We start from the raw sequence: 19,900 nt of genomic DNA on the forward strand, positions 1-19,900 counted from the left end.
TCTAGTCGGAATGAAGTGAGCCATCTTGGTTAGACGATCAACCACCACAAGGATAGAATTATACCCTCCTTGTGTTGCAGGTAACCCTACAATGAAGTCCATGGAAATGCTCTCCCACTTGCTTAGTGGTATTTCCAAGGGCTGTAAAAGTCCGGGTGGCTTCACCCGCTCGGCCTTACTTACTTGACACGAGAAACACCGTGTCACATATTCATGAATATGCTTTTTCATCTTTGGCCAAAAGAAATCTCGCTTCACGAGATCATATGTCTTCTCGACTCCTGGATGTCCCGCACACGGGCTATCATGGCATTGTCGAATGACTCTCTGCCTGAGATCATTCTGACCAGGTACTACAACCTTGCCATTTCTAACTAGCATACCATCCCTTATGGTATATCTTGCATAAGTTTGGCCTTTTCTGGATGCCAGGTCATCCTTTTCATTTTCCCCGGGTTTTAACACATGAGCTTTAGGCCATAAGCTCTGGACAAACTCGTCCACGTTCTGAGTTTCTCTAATCTCGGTCATTAGAGCACTCTCTAATACCGTGAAACTCAGGTTGTGCATAATGCGAGACAACGCATCAGCTACCTTATTGTCTTTTCCTCTTCGGTACCGAATCGTTAGATTAAACTCCTGCATGAGCTCTGCCCACCTAGCTTGGCGGCCCCTCAAGTCAGGTTGTTTACAGAAATGTTTCAGAGTATCATGATCCACATCCACATAAAACTCTGAACCATACAGATAATGCCTCCATGTTTTCAAAGCATGGATAACAGCATACAACTCCAATTCATGAGTTGGCCAATTCCTTTGAGAGGGAGAAAGCTTCTTGCTTTCAAAGGCTACTGGCCTTCCCTCTTGAAGGAGAACTGCTCCTACCGCAATGCCACTTGCATCGGTTTCTAGGAACAACGGTTTCTGGGGATCAACTATTTTTAACACCGGTCCTGAGACCACAGCTTGTTTTATGGTGTTAAAACTTTCTTGTTGATTCTGTCCCCAAATAAAAGGTATTTTATCTGAGGTCAGATCAGTCAATGGCGATACTATTCCGGAATATCCTTTGATATGCCTTCTATAAAACTGGACAAATCCCAAGAATGATCGCAACGCGGTCAGACTCTGAGGGATTGGCCAAGTCAGTATCGCAGCCACTTTCTTCGGATCCATTTCAACCCCCTGTGGAGTAATTATGAACCCTAAGTACTCAAGCCTAACCATACACAGTATAGTTTTCTTTTTATTCACGTAAAGACTGGCTTTCCTCAAAGTACTGAACACTATCCTTAAGTGTTCATAATGCTCAGTAACACTTTTACTGAATATCAAGATATCGTCAATGAAATGTACTACGAACTTTCCGATATACGGTCGTAGTAAGTCGTTCATAAGCATGACGAAGGTCGCTGGAGCATTGGTAAGTCCGAAGGGCATTACCAAAAACTCATAATGACCAAACCTGCTTCTAAAAGCGGTTTTATGCACATCCTCAGCTCTAATCCGGATCTGATGATAGCCGCACTTAAGATCTATCTTGCTGAAAATCACGGCTCCATGTAATGCATCTAGCAAATCATCAATCCGAGCCATCGGATACCTGTGCTTAACAGTGATATTATTCAATGCTCTGTAATCTATACAGAGGCGAAACGTATCATCCTTTTTCCTCTTTAATATCACTGGTGAAGCAAAAGGTGAGAAACTTGGTTGAATCTGCCCCAACTTGAGGTATTCTTCCAGTTGCCTACGCACCTCTGCTTCTTCAGTAAAGCTCATTCTATAGGGAGGTCTATTTACAGGTTCTGCCTCCGGGATCAGTTCAATCTTATGCTGAACTTTCCGTTCTGGAGGTAACCCATAAGGTAGTTCATCCCTAAAGCATTCAGAGAACTCCTCTGTTATAAGATTAGCCAGCTTGGCCATCTCATCACTTTGCATAACATCAGTGCTAGCCGAAGACTCATCCACCGACTCTACCGATGCTGTGCAAAGGTATAAAGACTCTACTTGAGCCTTTCTGATTTCCATCACGGAAACCAATGGTCCCTGAGGTATATCTCTTTCACCTCGCAAGACATAAAGCACATCATTCATCTTGAATTGATATACGTGCTTTTTCCAATCAATGGCTGGATTCTTCCTAGAATGCCACGCCATTCCCAGGGCTATATCCGCATGAGCAAGCTTGGTTATTTCAAAATCAAGCTTCTCAGCATAGTCCTGAATCCGAAGCTCCAACTGGGTAACCCTTTGGTCCCATACTTCAGTTGAACTTCCATCAGCCATCCTGACTGTATACGCATAGTCAGATGGACTTGTTTTTAATTTCAGCCTCTTCACGAGCTTGGAGTTAATCACATTGTGAGTTGACGCTGAGTCAAACAACACAATGACATCATGATTGGCCACTTGCCCTTTCATTTTGATTAACTCCGTATCATTGAAGGCTGTATACCCCGTTGCTGCGGGCTTAGATAGGATGTTATCAGGTGCACTCGTCACTAACTTAGTAACAGACACACAGAACAAACAAGGTACTAACCTCTGAGAAGATCCCGCTAGCTGAATCTGCATCTCTTCTGCTCTGGGACTTCCCTGCATCTCCACGTCGCACTCTGAGATCACCATCTCAGCCATCCGACGATCTTTATTACGTGGACAATCTCTCCACTGATGAGGTTGAAGGCAACCAAAGCATAAACCTTCTCTCCTCGCTTTTTCCCTTTGTTCCGGGTTCAAGGGAGACTTAGACCAAGCCCGGGCTGCCATTGGAGTTACTTTTCTCTTCACTCCAATGGTGGTACTTGGTTTAGGAGTTTCAGCCGGTCTCGCCTGCTTGGCTTGACCACTAGGCTGCGAACCACTCCCTTTACTAGTCCACTTCTTCTTAAACCCAGATTTCTTCGGATACCCATACTGGGTTCCAACCTGTGCAAACCCACTTGGCTTGCTGCCCTTGGCATCCTCGTAGTTCAAGGCTATAGCTATTGCATCATCTAACGTGTTCGCGTACTTAGCCCGAACTTCCATTTTTATTCGGTCATTCAATCCAAATATGAAATCTTTCACTTGGATTGATTGAGGCAGGGGTTCGTCAACCTTCATTACACTCTCTCGAAACTTATCAGTGTATTCTGCCACTGATAAATTTCTCTGACGCAGGTTCCTATATTGATCCCAAGCTCGGGATGCCTCGTCAGGAGATAAGAAGTGTTTCCTGAACTCTCTTTTAAACCCCTCCCAGGTAGTGGATGCTATGCCATCTTTTTGTTGCTTAATCCACCACCGATCCGCTGCCTCACTAAACATATGGGTGGCCTCGCGGATCTTTTTGATGTCATTTCTGATCTCACAAATGGCGAATGCCTCGTCCCATTTGTGTAACCATGTCTCAATGACATCGGAGCTACGGTCATTCATCCGACCAGAATACTTTTCCGGTCTGTAATTTGCAATATTTGGCACTTTAGCCTTCCTAGGCTCGACCGTATGGACACTAGACTCCGGTTCCATTGGAGCCTTTCCCTTCTCCTCTCGAGAAGGTCTGGCAGACATACTCTGTAATACTCTCCTAAGTTCGGACTGCCCTGCATTGGCTTGTAATTGCTGCGCTAACAACTGTTGCAAGGCATCCTCCAACAATGCAATCCTGCCAGATAAAGTGTGAGCTACTGGGCGCGATCCCTGCTGGGTCGGCCGGACTCCTGATTCACCAGGGTCCCTCCTGGAAGCCCCTTCTTCTGCTTCCATTAGTTCAGTAGGCGTTTTGTTTTGGGGTTTTTTTTTTTTTTTTTTTTTTTTTTTAAACACACCCCTAGAACACTGTAATCACAAGCTGACACAATTCAGGGTACTGACACTCTGAACACCATTCCCTATACTAGGGAATTCCTGCAATCCCTTATGCACACTGACCAGGCATTTGATAGATGCATAACCCAAATAGCGCTTTTCCCTATACTAGGGAATTTTCTGCAAACTGATTCTGATCGGAGCACGCATGCATACACACAAGTATAGTAACCGTAAACTCCTCTATACTAAAACAACAAACTGTATAATCAAACTGAAATTTTATAGTGAAGGAAAGTTCGATGCTCCCTGGAAACTCCACGCAATCCGAGTCCCCGAAGACTGTAGCCTCCACGAATGATCTGCTTGCACTGATACAACTTTTTTCCCTTCTGTTTGGAATGTGTCGCAGCCTGCACGTACGGCCTGCTGGCAGTTCTAACAAATCATCCCTACGCTGACTGTATGCGCCCCAGAGAAACAGTCGACTGCTGTTACCAACTGTTCTCCACGGGTTCCCCTCCGTCAGGTCCGATCAACTATGCCAAGTGCGGGAGGGCTACACTCAGACCCCTCGTCGTCACGTCATCGTAGTTCATCGCATGGAGGTCAGAATCAACGGAACCCTCCTGCGCTCTTCCTCTATTATTGCGTCGAGTCAACTGCGTATCCCATTCCAGGTCTTCCGTTGATCCGTCGTCAATCACCGACTGCCCACGTCGTTCATAGGTCAGCGCCCTTACGATGGATATCACCTATTACGTATCGCCTATTACGTAAGACGTGTCCCCATTGGACTCTCCAATTCCATTCATCGACAGCTCCGACCACTCCCCCGGACGACGTGCACACAAGTCCTCCACGAGCTCACGCGACGACCAGCCAGCCTTCAACTTTGCCGCTCATTGGCCGCTGCATCAATCGAAGTCTCCCCTGGTACTTTCCGCTGACCAGCGTCACCTCTTTCTCTCAACCTTGGGCCTGTCTGCGTCGATTCACCGCAGCACGTCACCCTTCCACGTGAGCGCCGTTCATTTGCGCTGCTCCCAAGTCTTACCCCTACACAACCCGTCGCTCTGATACCAAATATAACAGATTTCTCTTTCCTAGCCGCTACTGCTGATCACGGGAGTAGCACCTCTCTTGTCCACCCAGCCAAACTGCCAAAACTTCAAGCATAAGAGAGAGAACCATTTCGAAATCACGTAAATCCCAATTCTTCATTCTCTCTCAAGCCTTGACAGACCCCAATTCCCTAGATAGATCTAGATGCCACATGTCATCCATATAGGGCCTTTCTAATGCAACATTTCACCCCTCTCTTGGGATGCATTTAATTCCTTGCCCCTAGGCAACTTCTTTGCACTAGGCCCCTGGTCTCAGATCTATCTAGTCCGGTGCTATCAGCCCTCACCTAGGACCTTGACATTAATCCCTCCCGATCATTTACATAAAGCGCAAACACATATATTACAAAGATAGATCCTATAAGGGAAATGTCGACTGATTCTTCCGAGGTCATGCTACCTCGGCTAGAGCGTAACAGTGAACACTTTAGATTTGTGTTTCAACCCATAAACCCAAGTAAAATTGGAGTAATCATCAATAAATGTAACGAAGTAGAGATGACCACCCAACGATGGAGTCCTGATGGGACCACAGACATCACTGTGTATAAGCTGCAATTTGCGGACAGCTTTAACTGAACCATCCTTCTTGAAGGGAAATCTATGCATCTTGCCTAAAATGCACCCTTCACAGGCATGTGGAGGAGGTATCTCAAGAGGTGGCAATGCATCAACCATTGAATACTTCTGAAGTGTCATCAAGTTGTTGTAATGCATGTGGCCATATCGGGCATGCCATAATTCTGCATTCGGCATGGCAGCTGTAGGGGTAGAAACTGCAAGAGCATGGGCTGCTCTTTTCTCAAAAATATCAAGCTGAAAAAGCCCACGCAGCAGAGTACCAGATAACCTTAAGGCATAGTCATCTTCCCTGTCTCGGACAGCACATTTGTCATCCTCAAAGATGACCTGAAATCCACCTCTGTTAAGAGTGGACACTGAAAGAAGATTTTTGGTTATGCCAGGCACATATAAGACATCTGAAAGTCTGAAAATTGAGCCATCAATGGCAGTGAGCTCAACATCTCCTGTGCCACATACTGAATATGATGAGTTGTTGGCACAAGTGACTTTCTTACCAACGGGAGGTGGATGCAAGGAAGTAAAAAGACACTTTCTAGAAGTGATGTGCTTGGATGCACCGCTGTCAAAATGCCAAGTGTTCAGTGTTTCATTGACACTGAAAGCAGATGCATCCGTAGAAGAGTCATAACTACAAGTCAAAAATGCATATGTATCATCACTGCAAGTAGCTGTACTATCCGAGCATCTGGAACAGCCAGCCTAGAATCTGAAATGCAAGATAAAAAGGCATAATCCTGTCCAACAAAGTTGGCTGCAGCATCCCCACTGTCAGATGCATGAGGAGCTGAATCTGAAACAGCCATTCCGGAGCTGTTTTTCTTTTCTTTTGCAAGCCTTTTCTTGCATTCTGCTATGTGATGACCTGGCTTTTTGCAATAGTGACAAAAACCCTTCTTCTTGGGCTTACTTGCATCATTTTTAGCCTTTTGTGAAGGCTGTCCTGACCCACTGGAAGGCTGATTTACTGATGTCTTTGCCTGTCCCTTTGTTTTTTATTTAAACTTTGAGAGCATGGCTTGTTCACCTGCACGTGAAGCCAAATTTTTCCTGGTCTGCTCTTCCTGAAGCAGAAGTCCTATCAACTCATGAAAAGTGAGAGGATTTGCACCCCCCCCTCAATGATAAGTTCAGCGAGGTATGAAAGCTGAGATAAGACTCAGGAAGAGAATTCTGAGTGGTTCTAATCATCTGTGAATCAGGAATAATTTCATCTATGTTTAACAATTGCTCTCTGAGATCGTGTAACTTTGTGAGGTGGACTGACATGGAGTCACCCTCTTCCATATGTGTATTACTCAACTCTCTTTTCAAGAAAGATACCCTTGCATCATTCCGAGCTGCATACATGCTTTCCAAAATATCCCATGCTGCCCTGGAGGTCTTACACGACCGGATATGCGGAATGATAAATCTTTTCACTGAAAGAGAGATGCATGACAAAGCTAAGGCATCCCGTGAATCCCATCTCTTCTGCTCTGGAGTAGTGACTGTAGCTGCACCAACAACTTGTCCTGCAGCTGCACCTTGTGCACAACCTCTTCCACCTCCTTGCTGGGGAGGGGTAGCAGTTGCTGTTGAGACTGGCATCTCCAGGGTGGGCTGGCCGACCAGCTCCCACGCAGCAGGGGGCCAGAGGGGGTAGGCTGGCCGACCAGGCTCTGGCCGACCAGCTGGTCGGCCCAGTTGGCTGACCGACTAGGCTGGTCGGTCTAGGCCATCTGGCCGACCCCCCCTGGCCTTCCCTATAAAAGGGACTCCCTCCCTTTCTCATTTCCACCACTTCTCCCTGCAGCTCCTCAAGGCTCTTGTCTTCAGCCTACTCCTGGCCATCCCCATCGGAGCCTCCTCTCAGCTGCTCTGTTGGCTGCCCACGCTCCCTCAGCAGATCTTTCCTCTTCGGGGCTCCTGCCTCCTTGCTCCAGGCTTCTACAGTTCCCCTCGTTCCAAGGTTCCTACCTCTTCGCCCAGGCTCCTTCAGCCTCCTCATTTCTAGGCTCCTGCCTCCTCAGTTCAGGCTCCTCTAGCCTCTTCGCTCCCAGGCCCCTGCCTCTTCGCTACAGGCTTCTCCAGCCTCCGTGCTCTCAGACTGCAGCCTCCTTGTGCCCCTTTCATCTGCTTCAGTTCAGCCCCTTCTGCAGCCTCCTTGTGCCCCCTTTCCTCTGCTTCAGTTCAGCCTCTCCTGCAGCGCCTGTTTCATATCCTGTTCAGGATACCTTGTATTTCAATTGCTGCCCTGGTTTATGGGCTGAGTTACAGCAGATCTGTTTGTGGCACATCTTGTTATCTCTAGTGTTCTCTGTGTGGTTCTGTAGCTTCAGTTTGTTTGCATCTTCCGCTGCCATTTTTAATATGGTATCAGAGCACCAGAATACTCTCTGATCTTGGAACTCCTGTATTGATGAAGTTGAAGAAGCTTGTCCTCGTCAGCAACTCTCTTTCCCGCTGACTACAGAGCTCTCTTCTTCCCCCTATATATATATATTTTTTTGTTTTTTTGCTGCCTGTCGGCAGCCCTGTTCTAGACTTTGATCTGTTCACCAGCCCCGTTCTCTTCAGCCCTTGGTTGCTGTCCACTCCCTGGTTTCAGTTATGGCTGATGAAACAAAGGATTCTACTCCGGATCTTCGCGTTCCCCCTATGTCCAGTTTCTTTCAAGAGTCTGACAAGCCTGTACGCATTCCCACTCTTCCTACATTTCCAGATGCTCGGCAGTTAGATGGGACCAACTATTCTCTTTGGAAAATTCAGATGGCGTCTGTATTGGAATCTTATGATCTTGCTGAGTTTGTTGATCCCGGGATCCCTCGTCCGTCACCTGAGGAGGAGCTACATGCTTCTCTTATGTGGGACAAATTGAATGCTCGTGTACGCTCGTTCATCTTTCTCAATTGTCAACCAGGGGTTCTCAATCATATCAAGCACCTTACTTCTGCACGTGCTATTTGGGAATTTCTTGATGGCATGTATCTTCGCGTCACTCCCATGAAACGTATCTCCTTGGAAGTTCAGCTTTGTCGCCTCGATCCGGCTACTTCCCCTTCCATACGGGACCACATCAATAAAATGCAGAGCATGCATCAGGACATCCTCCATGCAGGCAAGGCTATCTCCTCCGAAGATATGGTTATTACTCTCTTATCTCATGTTATTACTGACAGTCGATATGCAGCATTCTATTCTTCTCTTATTACCTCTGGCCGCCTCAGTACCATCACTTGGGAGGAACTTGTCCCCATGATGATGGATCAGGAGGAACAGTTCATTAAAACCTTTGATGGTTCTTCTGAGGCTCTTGTGGCCCACCGTCCCAAACCTCGATCCAAGAATGCCCCGTCCTCTGCCACTAACTCATCTTCTTCAGATCCCTCCAGTGACCGTCCTGCTCCCAAAGGTAATTGCAATCACTGTGGCACTCCTGGCCATTATTGGCGCAATTGTCCCTACCGCAAACACAAACGAGCTGACGCACCCCTGGCCGCTGCGGCTGATGCCTCCCTTACCCCCACTCCTGCATTTGTTCACCTTGAGCTCTTGAAATCGGTACCCCTTCCTGCAGTAGTCATTGGCTCTCCATAGTTCCGATGCTCGTGAATGGATCGTTGATAGTGGGGCCTCTCGGCATATGACTCCCTCCTCCTCGCTGCTCCAGGATCTCACCCCTCATTCTGGTCGTGTCTGCATCGGCAACAAGCACTCTATTCCTGTTCATTCAGAGGGCTCTCTTGATATTATTCCTCATGGCAAAGGGGGAAAACACTCTTCTCGTGTTCTTTATGTTCCGTCTCTCGGCTTTCATCTCCTTTCGGTTCATGAGATTTGTCAAAACAATATGAAGGTTGAGTTTGAAGCGGCCTCTGTTACCATCCGCGATCGTGCTACCGGACAGCCGGTTTGGACCGGCCATTCTACTAATGGTATCTACAAGCTTGTCGCCCTTCCCTCCCTTACAGGAAGCTCTCTTGGCGACCCTTGGCATTATCGGTTTGGTCATCTACACATTGATGCTCTCCATCGTGCTTTCCGTGATCAGCTTGTCCTCGGCCTCCCTAACGTCGGCACTCACCAAGGTCTCTGTCCCTCTTGTATATTGGGCAAACAACATCGCGAGCCGTTCGCCCATCATGCCTCTCGCCGTGCCACCGTTCCGCTTGGTCTTGTTCACCTCGACCTATGTAGCCCTATGCAGATTATGTCACTGGGGGGAGCCTCGTACTACATGCTTCTTGTTGATGACTTCAGTCGCTATTCTTGGATCTATTTTCTTTCCCACAAGGATCTGGCTTTCAGTCGTTTCCAGACTTGGCTAGCCCTGGTGGAAAAAGAATCCAACCACTCGCTCAAAATTCTTCGTGCTGATAAGGGTGGTGAGTTCACCTCTCGAGTTTGATCGGTTCTTGAGTAGTCATGGTGTCAAACGGGAATTTGCCAACACAGGTACCCCTTCTGATAATGGCGTGGTTGAACGTAAACATCGTACCGGCGTTGAAATGGCTCGGACCATGCTAACTCACAGTCAACTCCCTCAGTCTCTCTGGGCCGAGGCCATGATGACCGCAATCCATACTCTTAACCGCTCTCCGACATCAGCAGTCCCAGGCATGACCCCTTATCAGGCTTACTATGGATCTAAGCCCGATGTTTTCCATTTTCGGGTATTTGGCTGTGATGCTTATGTTCATATTCCTAAATCTGATCGTGGAAAGCTTGATCCTAAGTCCCACAAGCTCTTGTTCGTAGGCTACGACTCCGTCTCCACTGGATATCGCCTATATGATCCTCGCCGCCGCATTATCTCCGTGAGCAGGGTTGTCCTTTTCGACGAGCAAGTCCTTCCGCCATCCTCTGACTCTCCTCCTGTTCTTGGAGATCCGTCCGATGCCCCGGAGCCCTCTCTCCCTCCACCTGCCTCGTCCCCTGTTACATCACCTCCTATTCTCCCTCCTCCGCCTCTTTCTCCGGCTCCACCCTTGTCTGCTCCTCCTTTGGAACCCCACTCGGTCCGTGTTCCGCGATGGCTCATTGATACTCTCCGCTCCTCCGGTCTTGAGGATCCCTACTCCGAACCACACCCTGATGATGGGCCTCGTCGCTCTCATCGCCACCCCCCACCGTCCTCTTCTGATCCCCTCCATGTCAATTACGCCCTTATGTCTCGCATCCTTGCCACTCGCGAGCCCACTACCGTTCCTCAGGCTCTGGCCCAGCCTCATTGGAAACAGGCTATGGAAGCGGAAATTCATGCTCTTCTTCGGAACCACACCTGGGACCTTGTTCCTCGTCCCTCACACCGTTCCGTAATCGGTGTCCGGTGGATATTCAAAACAAAATACGCCTCTGATGGTTCTGTCGACAAGTATAAAGCTCGGCTGGTGGCTAAAGGCTATGCCCAACGACCCGGCATCGACTATGGGGAGACCTTTGCACCTACCGCCCGGATGAGCACCATCCGAACGATCCTTGCTCTTGCAGCCCACCATCAGTGGCCCATTTTTCAAATGGACGTCAAATCTGCATTTTTGAATGGTGATCTTCAAGAAGAGGTATATGTGGATCAGCCACCCGGCTTCATTAATTCTCGTTCTCCTTCCATGGTCTGTCGCCTTCGCAAGGCCCTCTACGGTCTCAAGCAAGCTCCTAGGGCCTGGAATCAGCGTATTGATACCTTCTTCTGCCGCCAAGGACTTCATCGCTCTCTGGCTGATCCCAATCTTTATCTCTTTCATGAAGGACAGCTTCATACCTTCATCATTCTTTATGTGGATGATCTAATCCTTACTGGGAGTCATACCAATCATATCCTTGCCATTAAAGTTGCTCTTCAAACTGAATTTGAGATGACGGATATGGGCCTCCTCCATTTTTTCTTGGGTCTTGAGATTTGGCAGACTAAGAGGGGGTATTTTGTCTCTCAGCAACGCTATGTTCACGAGCTCCTCGAAACTTTCCACATGGCTGACTGTCGGCCCATCACTTCTCCCATGGATCCCAACTCTAAACTCTCTGCTTCTGGGTCCACTGCTTATCCTGATGCCTCCCTCTACCGCCAGCTTGTTGGTTCTCTTCTCTGGCTACTTAACACTCGACTGGATCTCGGCTTCTCTGTCAGCACCCTCAGTACCTTCATGCAAACCCCTTCGCTTTCTCATTGGCAGGCTGCTCGACGTCCCGCTATCTTCAGGGGATCTCTACTTTCGGGCTCCTATATACTGCCGGTGGTTCCTCTCCTTCCCCGCTCACTCTCCGAGGTTGGAGTGACTCCGATTGGGCTGGCGACCTCGATTCTCGCCGCTCTACCACGGGCTATGTTTTTTCCTTTGGCTCTGCGGCTATCTCCTGGTCCAATAAACGCCAACCCACGGTCGCCCTATCTTCCACCGAGGCTGAGTATCGGGCTATGTGTAGTGCCCCCTGTGAGGCTGTGTGGCTTCGGCGCCTTCTTCTCGATTGTAGTTTTCAGCAACCCGCTCCTACCACACTTTTTTGTGACAATCAAAGCTGTATTGCCCTTGCTCGCAATCCGGTTTTCCATGCTCGGACAAAACACATCGAAATTCAGTACCACTACACGCGAGAGAAGGTTCTTGACGGTACCATCTTGCTCCTCTTCAGCACCACTTCCGACAACGTTGCCGACATTTTTACCAAACCTGTTTCCCCTCCCCTTCTCCAACGTCATACCAGCTCTCTGGGTCTTGTGCCACACCCTGGAGTTGAGAGGGGGTGTTGAGACTGGCATCTCCAGGGTGGGCTGGCCGACCAGCTCCCACGCAGCAGGGGGGCCAGAGGGGGTAGGCTGGCCGACCAGCCCCTGGCCGACCAGCTGGTTGGCCCAGTTGGCTGACCGACTAGGCTGGTCGGTCTAGGCCATCTGGCCGACCCCCCCCTGGCCTTCCCTATAAAAGGGACTCCCTCCCTTTCTCATTTCCACCACTTCTCCCTGCAGCTCCTCAAGGCTCTTGTCTTCAGCCTGCTCTTGGCCATCCCCATCGGAGCCTCCTCTCAGCTGCTCTGTTGGCTGCCCACGCTCCCTCAGCAGATCTTTCCTCTTCGGGGCTCCTGCCTCCTTGCTCCAGGCTTCTACATTTTCCCTCGTTCCAAGGTTCCTGCCTCTTCGCCCAGGCTCCTTCAGCCTCCTCATTTCTAGGCTCCTGCCTCCTCAGTTCAGGCTCCTCTAGCCTCTTTGCTCCCAGGCCCCTGCCTCTTCGCTACAGGCTTCTCCAGCCTCCGTGCTCCCAGACTGCAGCCTCCTTGTGCCCCTTTCATCTGCTTCAGTTCAGCCCCTTCTGCAGCCTCCTTGTGCCCCCTTTCCTCTGCTTCAGTTCAGCCTCTCCTGCAGCGCCTGTTTCATATCCTGTTCAGGATACCTTGTATTTCAGTTGCTGCCCTGGTTTATGGGCTGAGTTATAGCAGATCTGTTTGTGGCACATCTTGTTATCTCTAGTGTTCTCTGTGTGGTTCTGTAGCTTCAGTTTGTTTGCATCTTCCGCTGCCATTTTTAATAGGTGCAATATCTGCTGGTCGGATCTCATCCCCATTGACATAATCCCATAAATTGCGAGAAATCAGAATATTGCGTACCATGAAACTCCAGAGGGAGTAGTTGGTACCATCCAACTTGTCTTCCTGTGAAAGACCACCGAACTGGAAGTCATTCTGATTTTGATGGGCCATATCTGAGAAAGAGATTGAAGCAGATACAAAACTGAATTCCCTTACTGGGAATGAAATGCACAACTCCCAAAAAACACAGCCAAGCACGGGCTGTAAATGCAACTTAGATTTCTGTACTTGCACTGTCAGAAATCTGTCCAAGCATAAAAAACTCTCTAGAATCTGCCAAAAGTGCTGCAAAACACTCCAAGAAAGGTAGTATGAAGTGAAAACTCCAGAAATTGCTCTCCCAACACAAAAGCCCCAAAATAGGCCTGAAATTGCAACCGGAAAGGGGCAAATTGATCAAAAGCCCCAAATGTTGCAAGAATTGCGCTCTGTCTGCAAAAGCCCCAAATTTTACTGCAAAATTGCAGTGTAATCACAAAATCCCCAAATTTCTTCAAGAAATTGTACTGCAAAATTGAAAGCCCCAAATTTCGAGCTTGAAACTGCAATCAGAAAGGGGCAAATTCACCAAAAGCCCCAAATTTGCAATTTCTGAACAAAAGCCCCAAATTTTAGACCAAATTTGCAGATCTATTTGCAATGTTTGCTTTGCAAGTAACTGTGAACCTGAAAATACCCCAAATTTGTGAAGTAGATCCTGCAATTTGATTGCAATGTTTGCAACAAACAAAATTCCCCAAATGTACTCCCAAAAACTGAGCCAAACTATGGCTTTCTGCAAAATGTGCCTGCCAAAGATCACCTGCAGATGAAGGAAATCCTGTACGGATCTGCAGGTACAGATCTGCCACACGTGTGGATGTACGACAGAGTACTGATGATGCAGAACCGTACGGCGATGACAAGGTGTACTGAAATAGAACTTGTACGGAAACAGGTGCAACTACCTGTTGTACAGTGTGTACGCGCAAGTACAGCAATAGCAGGTACTGCAGGTACAACTTCGTACGGAAGGTGATGCAAGTACAGCTGTAACATGTACGGTACGCAGGTACGAAGATAGGTACAATACACGATGTACTGCACTGTATGGCGAACAGGTACGGTATGTGGGTGTACGGATGAGCAGTATGGTATGCGGGTGTACGGACGAGCAGTACGGTACGTGGGTGTACGGACGAGCAGTACGGTACGCGGGTGTACGGAAGTACAGATTTCGTACAGTCGTACGGACTGTACGGACGAGGTGTAGCAGTGAAGCTGAGTTGCAGCTGGAGCTCAACGTGGAAGTCGTAGGGAGCTGGATCTAATGCTCTGATACCAAATGTGAGAATGGTGAGTGAGAGAGAGCAAGAGAGAGTGAGAGCTGGAAGCTTGGAAGCTGAAAGCTGAGTTGCAATTGAAGAGTGTAAGAGTACAACTCAATGAGAGAGAGATAAGGTTTTGTCCTAGTGACAAAACCTTAGTAGTCACTAACCATAGTTAGTGAACTAACTGCGGTTAGGGGGAAAAACCTCTTAAAGAGGGAAAAGTGCCCCTAACTAGCTTATTATATTACATTGGTCACTGCTGAATTATATCTATAATTCTAACACCTCTTCCACACAAAGGAGAGGAACAAATTGAGCATGGCTCAATTGGAGCGGTTCGTGTTTTGCCATTGCAACCTCCGCCTCCTCAAGTACTGTGGATGTTGACAAGGTGGACGTGGAGAAGATGAAGGCTAGACCAGATATTCCACCAGAGGAGCTGAACATATATGCCATGTTGTATGAGGAGATGTCGGCACCAGCAAGTCGCACATGATCACAACCATCTAGAGATGGTGCTAGCACTTCAGCTGTACCTGATGATGCTTGTTCTTCTTCAAATAGTGACACCCATGACTCATTTGAGGATGAGGAGCAAGAGGATGCCGAGTCGATGGATGATGCAGATGATGGAGATGAGACTAGTACTGTACCTTCAGTTGGATAGTCCTAGCTTAGTTGTACTAGATTAGGCCCTACGGACACTTCAAATGCGTCTTAGTCTCTAGAGTCTCTCAGTCTAGAGTCTAGACTATGTTATTTCTTTTTTTGATGATTATTGATGTAGTACTGAGTTTACTTTGGTAGCTGGCTGCCTTTTTTTTCACATGATTCATGATCATGGATGCTAGTAGCTACAATGGGTGTGCTTTTATTTTTCAGGGATTGTTATGTGACATGGTTCATGAATTTGGAATCTGGATAATAGTAGATGCTATGATGCTTTTTACTTATGCAGTTGCAAATTGTAATTCGTTTCAGATTGTTGTAACTGTTGTTGATTCTTGAATCTTGAAGCATCATTAATGAATGATAGATCTTAGAATCATAGATGTTGAAACTTGAAGCCATGCTGCATAAGTCATGACTTAATAGCACTAAGCAGATGCTAAGTAGCATAATTTGTCACTTTAAGCACGCTGCACTATATTTATAATTGTATTATGTATAAAAATTTATTTTTTACACATAAATTGTACTATATTTCCGTTTCTCGTTTTCCCGTTTCGGCTCGAGCCGGAAAGTCCGTTGTTTTCCTTTCTGCCGTTTCCGATTCGGCTAGCAACTATGGTTGGAAGAGAATTGCCAAGTCTGGAAAGCTCTTGGAGAAATTCACCAATCTTGAAAGCACCTGGATGGCTTGGCGGATGAGAACATCTGAAGGTGACCTGCTGGATATCATAGGAACAGCCCAGACCAGTGCGAAACTGGAAAATGATTGACCAGAGGGCCTCTTTGACAAATTGCACAATTTTTGAACAGCCCTGGCAGCTCCTACAGATTGTGAATTTTTTGGATCAGCCCTGGGAACACGCAAAACGATGAATCACCCTGTCTGGAAGCAAGGAGAGCCTGGAAAAAGTGCGCAATCACCACTACCTGTCTTAGAAGGCTCCCAGGCAAATTGCGATTTCAAAAATCTGCTTCCGGGAAGGTCCCGAGGAAGTGTGAATTCCTCTAGCAGCCTTTGGGAAGTGCGATTTTGCTGTCCTGGACCTGTCAGGGATCCTGGGTGATTGCAGATCTGACAAATTGGCTCCGTGAAGGTGTGTGGAAAGCTGGGAAGGAAGAAAAACCTGAGAGAGCTGAACCAGCCCTGGCTTAGCCCCCAATCCACTTGAGCCAAGAATAGCTGCCTTTTCTTGCCCTGCAAGTCACTAGAATTTTACCCCTCTCTACCCCTCAGACCCTTTGCCTTGGCCCATGGAATTAATTGCATTGAAGTTTCCTTTAAAGATTTAATCAGTTCGAGGCCAGGTCGGTCACCGTAAATTCCTAAAAATTAGAAATTCACGTCCTTATGACACTCTGTATATCTGTATCTCCAAATTTGCAAGGTAATTATGTTTTCCATAACTGATGCAGGTGGAGGTTTGTACTGAGAGAGATTTTGTTTGAATGTTCAAACATGTTTCCAAAGGAATTGCTCTTGGGTCTACCTCCTAAGCGGAGCATTGATCACAAAATTGAAGTACTACATGATGTGCAGATCGTATTTAGGAAACCATAGAGAGGAAGTTTAATGGAGGAGGATGAAATTATGTAGCAATCTCAGAAATGCGTTTGGATGGGTCAAGTACGACCCAGTAAGTCATCTTCGGGTGCGCTAGTTCTTATGGTAAAGAAGAAAGATAAATCTTTGTGCTTGAGTGTAGATCACAAGGGTTTGAATAAATTGACCATTAAGAACATGTATCCGTTACCTCGGATGGATGATCTCATTGATCTACTCTCCAAAGCTAAGTGTTTAATTACGACTGATTTGAGAACTGGCTACCAAATATATTTGAGGGAGATGTGCATAAGACCACGTTTCGTACACGATTAGGGCATTTAAAGTTTTTGATGTCCAATTTTGATCTCTACCGACTGAAAATAGCTGCATCCTTGAGAGAGTCCAGGATGTCTTGTGTATAGTGGATAAGAAACCAATACCCGATGAAGATTTTATTTAAAGCCCTGTAAATAACACAAATTTTCTAAGAACCATCCTAGGATAGGAGCACAATGGAGATCAACTATGTCTTATTAGTTTCCTGGATTCATCTAGGTATATGTCTTATTAGTTTCCAACGATTCCTGAACTTGCCTTTGAGTCTCTCACACGGATTATAAACTTTACTTTTTGAAAAGTGGGATTTTTTCTCCAGCATTCTCAAGCATGGAAGGAGATGTATTACACCCTTGAACAAGTCGAACTGGTACATTGTAGCCCTCATCTAAGGCATGTTCACATCACTGTCCAATTTGTGCTTCAGGCTTTAATCTGAAACACCGTCTGACAATTGTTGCATTCTTACTCTGTATTCAAATTTCTGAACACCCTCTCTGCAATAGAGTTTTACTTGTTCATTGATGGGATAGAAGGGATTTTGCAGGAAAAATGCCTTATGAGAACGAAATGGTCAAAAAGTTTGGATGGTTGCTCAAGTTATTGGCAGCGGTCACATTGACTTATGTCAGCTTTAATGCAATTCCCATCATGGGTAGGGCAAGGAGTTTGAGGTCTACCCTCCAAAAAGATGTAGTCAGTGTGGGGTGTGAAATTATAATCAGTAAATGCGCTGTTTTACCTGTGTTTGTAGTCTTGTCTCTATGTTTTGCATTTTTATATAGTTCGTTTTGGCTGCAGGGGATAGCTTGATCTGGCAGTCAGTTGCCTTGGTACGTTGTGAAGATCCCTTCTTGAAGCGAAGTGGGGCTTCCAGAATAGCTTGGATTGCCACCAATGGTTGATTTCACCCCTCCCGTTTTTTGCATTCTTCAAAACTGGGCTTCTGTGTAATTTTTCTGGCTATAGAGGTTTAAGTTTTTACTCATAAAATGCCTGTGCAATGTCTTTTGTGAAGCTTGCCTAATGACTTATTTTGTCTTGTTGAATACCTGAGGTAGGGGCCTCATGTCACTCTGTATTTGTCTGCCCTGAGTGTGAGCTTCTGGGTTTCGGATGCTCTGTCTTTCCTAAGGTTGTAAGAGGGATGATGTAGTCTGTGTTTTCAAGATCTGCATCATCCTTTCTTTTCAGATAGGAGAAGGAAGAATTTTGTTGAGGCAGGTGGAGTCAAGGAGTTGATTTACATGCTTAAATCTGCTGCTGATGACAAAACACGTCATGAAGCTATCAAAGCGCTTGTGGCACTATGTCACTGTGGTAGATGGCTTATTACTTTCACCTCAGTTTTTGCGAATGGCGTTAATTGTGAATTCCATTTTTGTAGTTTCAGCTGGTTGCTTGCATCTGCAAATTCATTTGATCCTAATTTTTGGTCTGGGTACAATGATGCAAAAGATGTGGCAGTGGAGGCTTTACATGAGACAGGAGCAGAAGGTTTTGTTAGATCGCTTGCCAGTGGATCGTCCGACTCAGGTGTACAAAATCAGTCGATAGTACTGCTGCAGCAGCTTGCGAAATGGAAGCAAGATCTAAATAAACATGTTTGCCTTTGAGGTGATTAAAGAAATCAAAGTTGACTTGGGTCTTTCTGACCACAACATTTACATTCTCAATTTCTTGATCTATTTATGGTGGCATATCATTAACAACAAAACTGCACAGTGAAATCTTTTCATACATTATCAGAAGCTGCAATGTTTCCTTTCAAAAGAACATCAATAACATTGTAGTATCTTTTTTGAATTCTTCACATTTTTCATTGTTAGAGGTGAGATATTGACTTGTCAGCTATTGACTCAGTAGTGCACACGCACACGCACACGCACACGCATATATTGAAGAGGTGAGATTAGTTTTCAAAGTAGTACTCTGATGCACCTGGCAGGTTATGCTCAAACAGAGAAGTCCTCCTTTCTCCCCCCTCCCCCCTTCTTGCTTGCATGTGAGCATGAGGATGGTTAAGATATTTTAGGGCAAGTTTGAGAGATGTGGTTTTGAATATCTGCACATTCGTAGAATTTGTAGCAAAGTCCTTGTTTGTTGCATGTGATGCGTTCAGTTGCATTTGATTGTTCTGCTTTACAGAAGACCTCTTGAGGGACAGCAGAACGTCACCCATCAAGGATTGATTTGGAACCTTTTGTGGTGGTTCTTTCTAAGCAAGAATTCTTTTTCCCTTATGGTCAAGGTGCACAGGGCAAGTTTTTATGAGGGTTTACCGGGGAAAAAAAACAAAAAATGCTAAAAAAAGCGACATACAGTTGGAAAAAGAACTTTTCCTAGCAAGGATGAAAAATAAGCATAGCATTGCTAGGAAATTCTTGGAAAGCATTTTTTTCAAATCCATCGTCAAAATGGTTGGTGTAGTATAATGTGGAATGGTTGGTGTATATACTATGGTATGCCCATCTTTTTATGGCGTGTAGATTCATGAAAGAGAAGTGCGCTGGGTCTTGTGTTGCTCCCCTTTGTCTAAATTGAGGTAGATGAAACGTGATAGTGAAATTTAAGATGAGGATTGCACACTAAAGCAAGTGCAACCATATTTTGATGTGCCATTGCAGGTAGCTAGTTTGTTTTTGTGTGGAATGCTTATGTTTAACTATGTTATGTTCGTTGAATGTTCTAATGAGTATCTCATTGAATGTTGAACTAAATGTTTTATTGGATGTTGAAGTGAAGCTTTTACTAGATGTTTAGTTGCATCATGGATGGATGCAATTGCAAATGCATAATTTTTGGATGTTTCTTTACATGATCGATGGATGCATTTGCATTATTATTATTATTAAAAGTAAAGACTAAAATTAAGTATGAAAACTTCATCCACAATTAAAGGTGGCTCTTGGTGCTAATTTTACTGCAGGGCATTTATCTACACTCTTTAAACGCCTCTTTTCAATTCG

General features: G+C 46.2%; 1 protein-coding gene across 2 annotated transcripts in view; it reads left to right on the forward strand.

Annotated features, from left to right (window-relative positions):
- LOC147900612 (ARM repeat superfamily protein) overlaps nt 1-18,689 on the forward strand; it is a 35,158-nt gene extending 16,469 nt beyond the window's left edge. The window contains exons 3-6 of one of the 2 annotated variants that reach the window (XM_087376156.1): nt 17,479-17,586; nt 17,733-17,831; nt 18,126-18,251; nt 18,390-18,689. In XM_087376156.1, the coding sequence (XP_087232282.1) occupies nt 17,479-17,586; nt 17,733-17,831; nt 18,126-18,251; nt 18,390-18,547 (491 nt within the window). In that variant the 3' untranslated portion in view covers nt 18,548-18,689. The remainder of the gene's footprint in view (nt 1-17,478; nt 17,587-17,732; nt 17,832-18,125; nt 18,252-18,389) is intronic. The other variant, XM_087376157.1, reaches the window with a different exon arrangement.
- Nucleotides 18,690-19,900: the final 1,211 nt, after the last annotated feature.

The sequence above is a fragment of the Dipteris shenzhenensis genome, chromosome 6 (genome assembly GCF_047967505.1).
Source record: "Dipteris shenzhenensis isolate YYH24624 ecotype China chromosome 6, Dip_SZ_1.0, whole genome shotgun sequence".
Taxonomy (NCBI): domain Eukaryota; kingdom Viridiplantae; phylum Streptophyta; class Polypodiopsida; order Gleicheniales; family Dipteridaceae; genus Dipteris; species Dipteris shenzhenensis.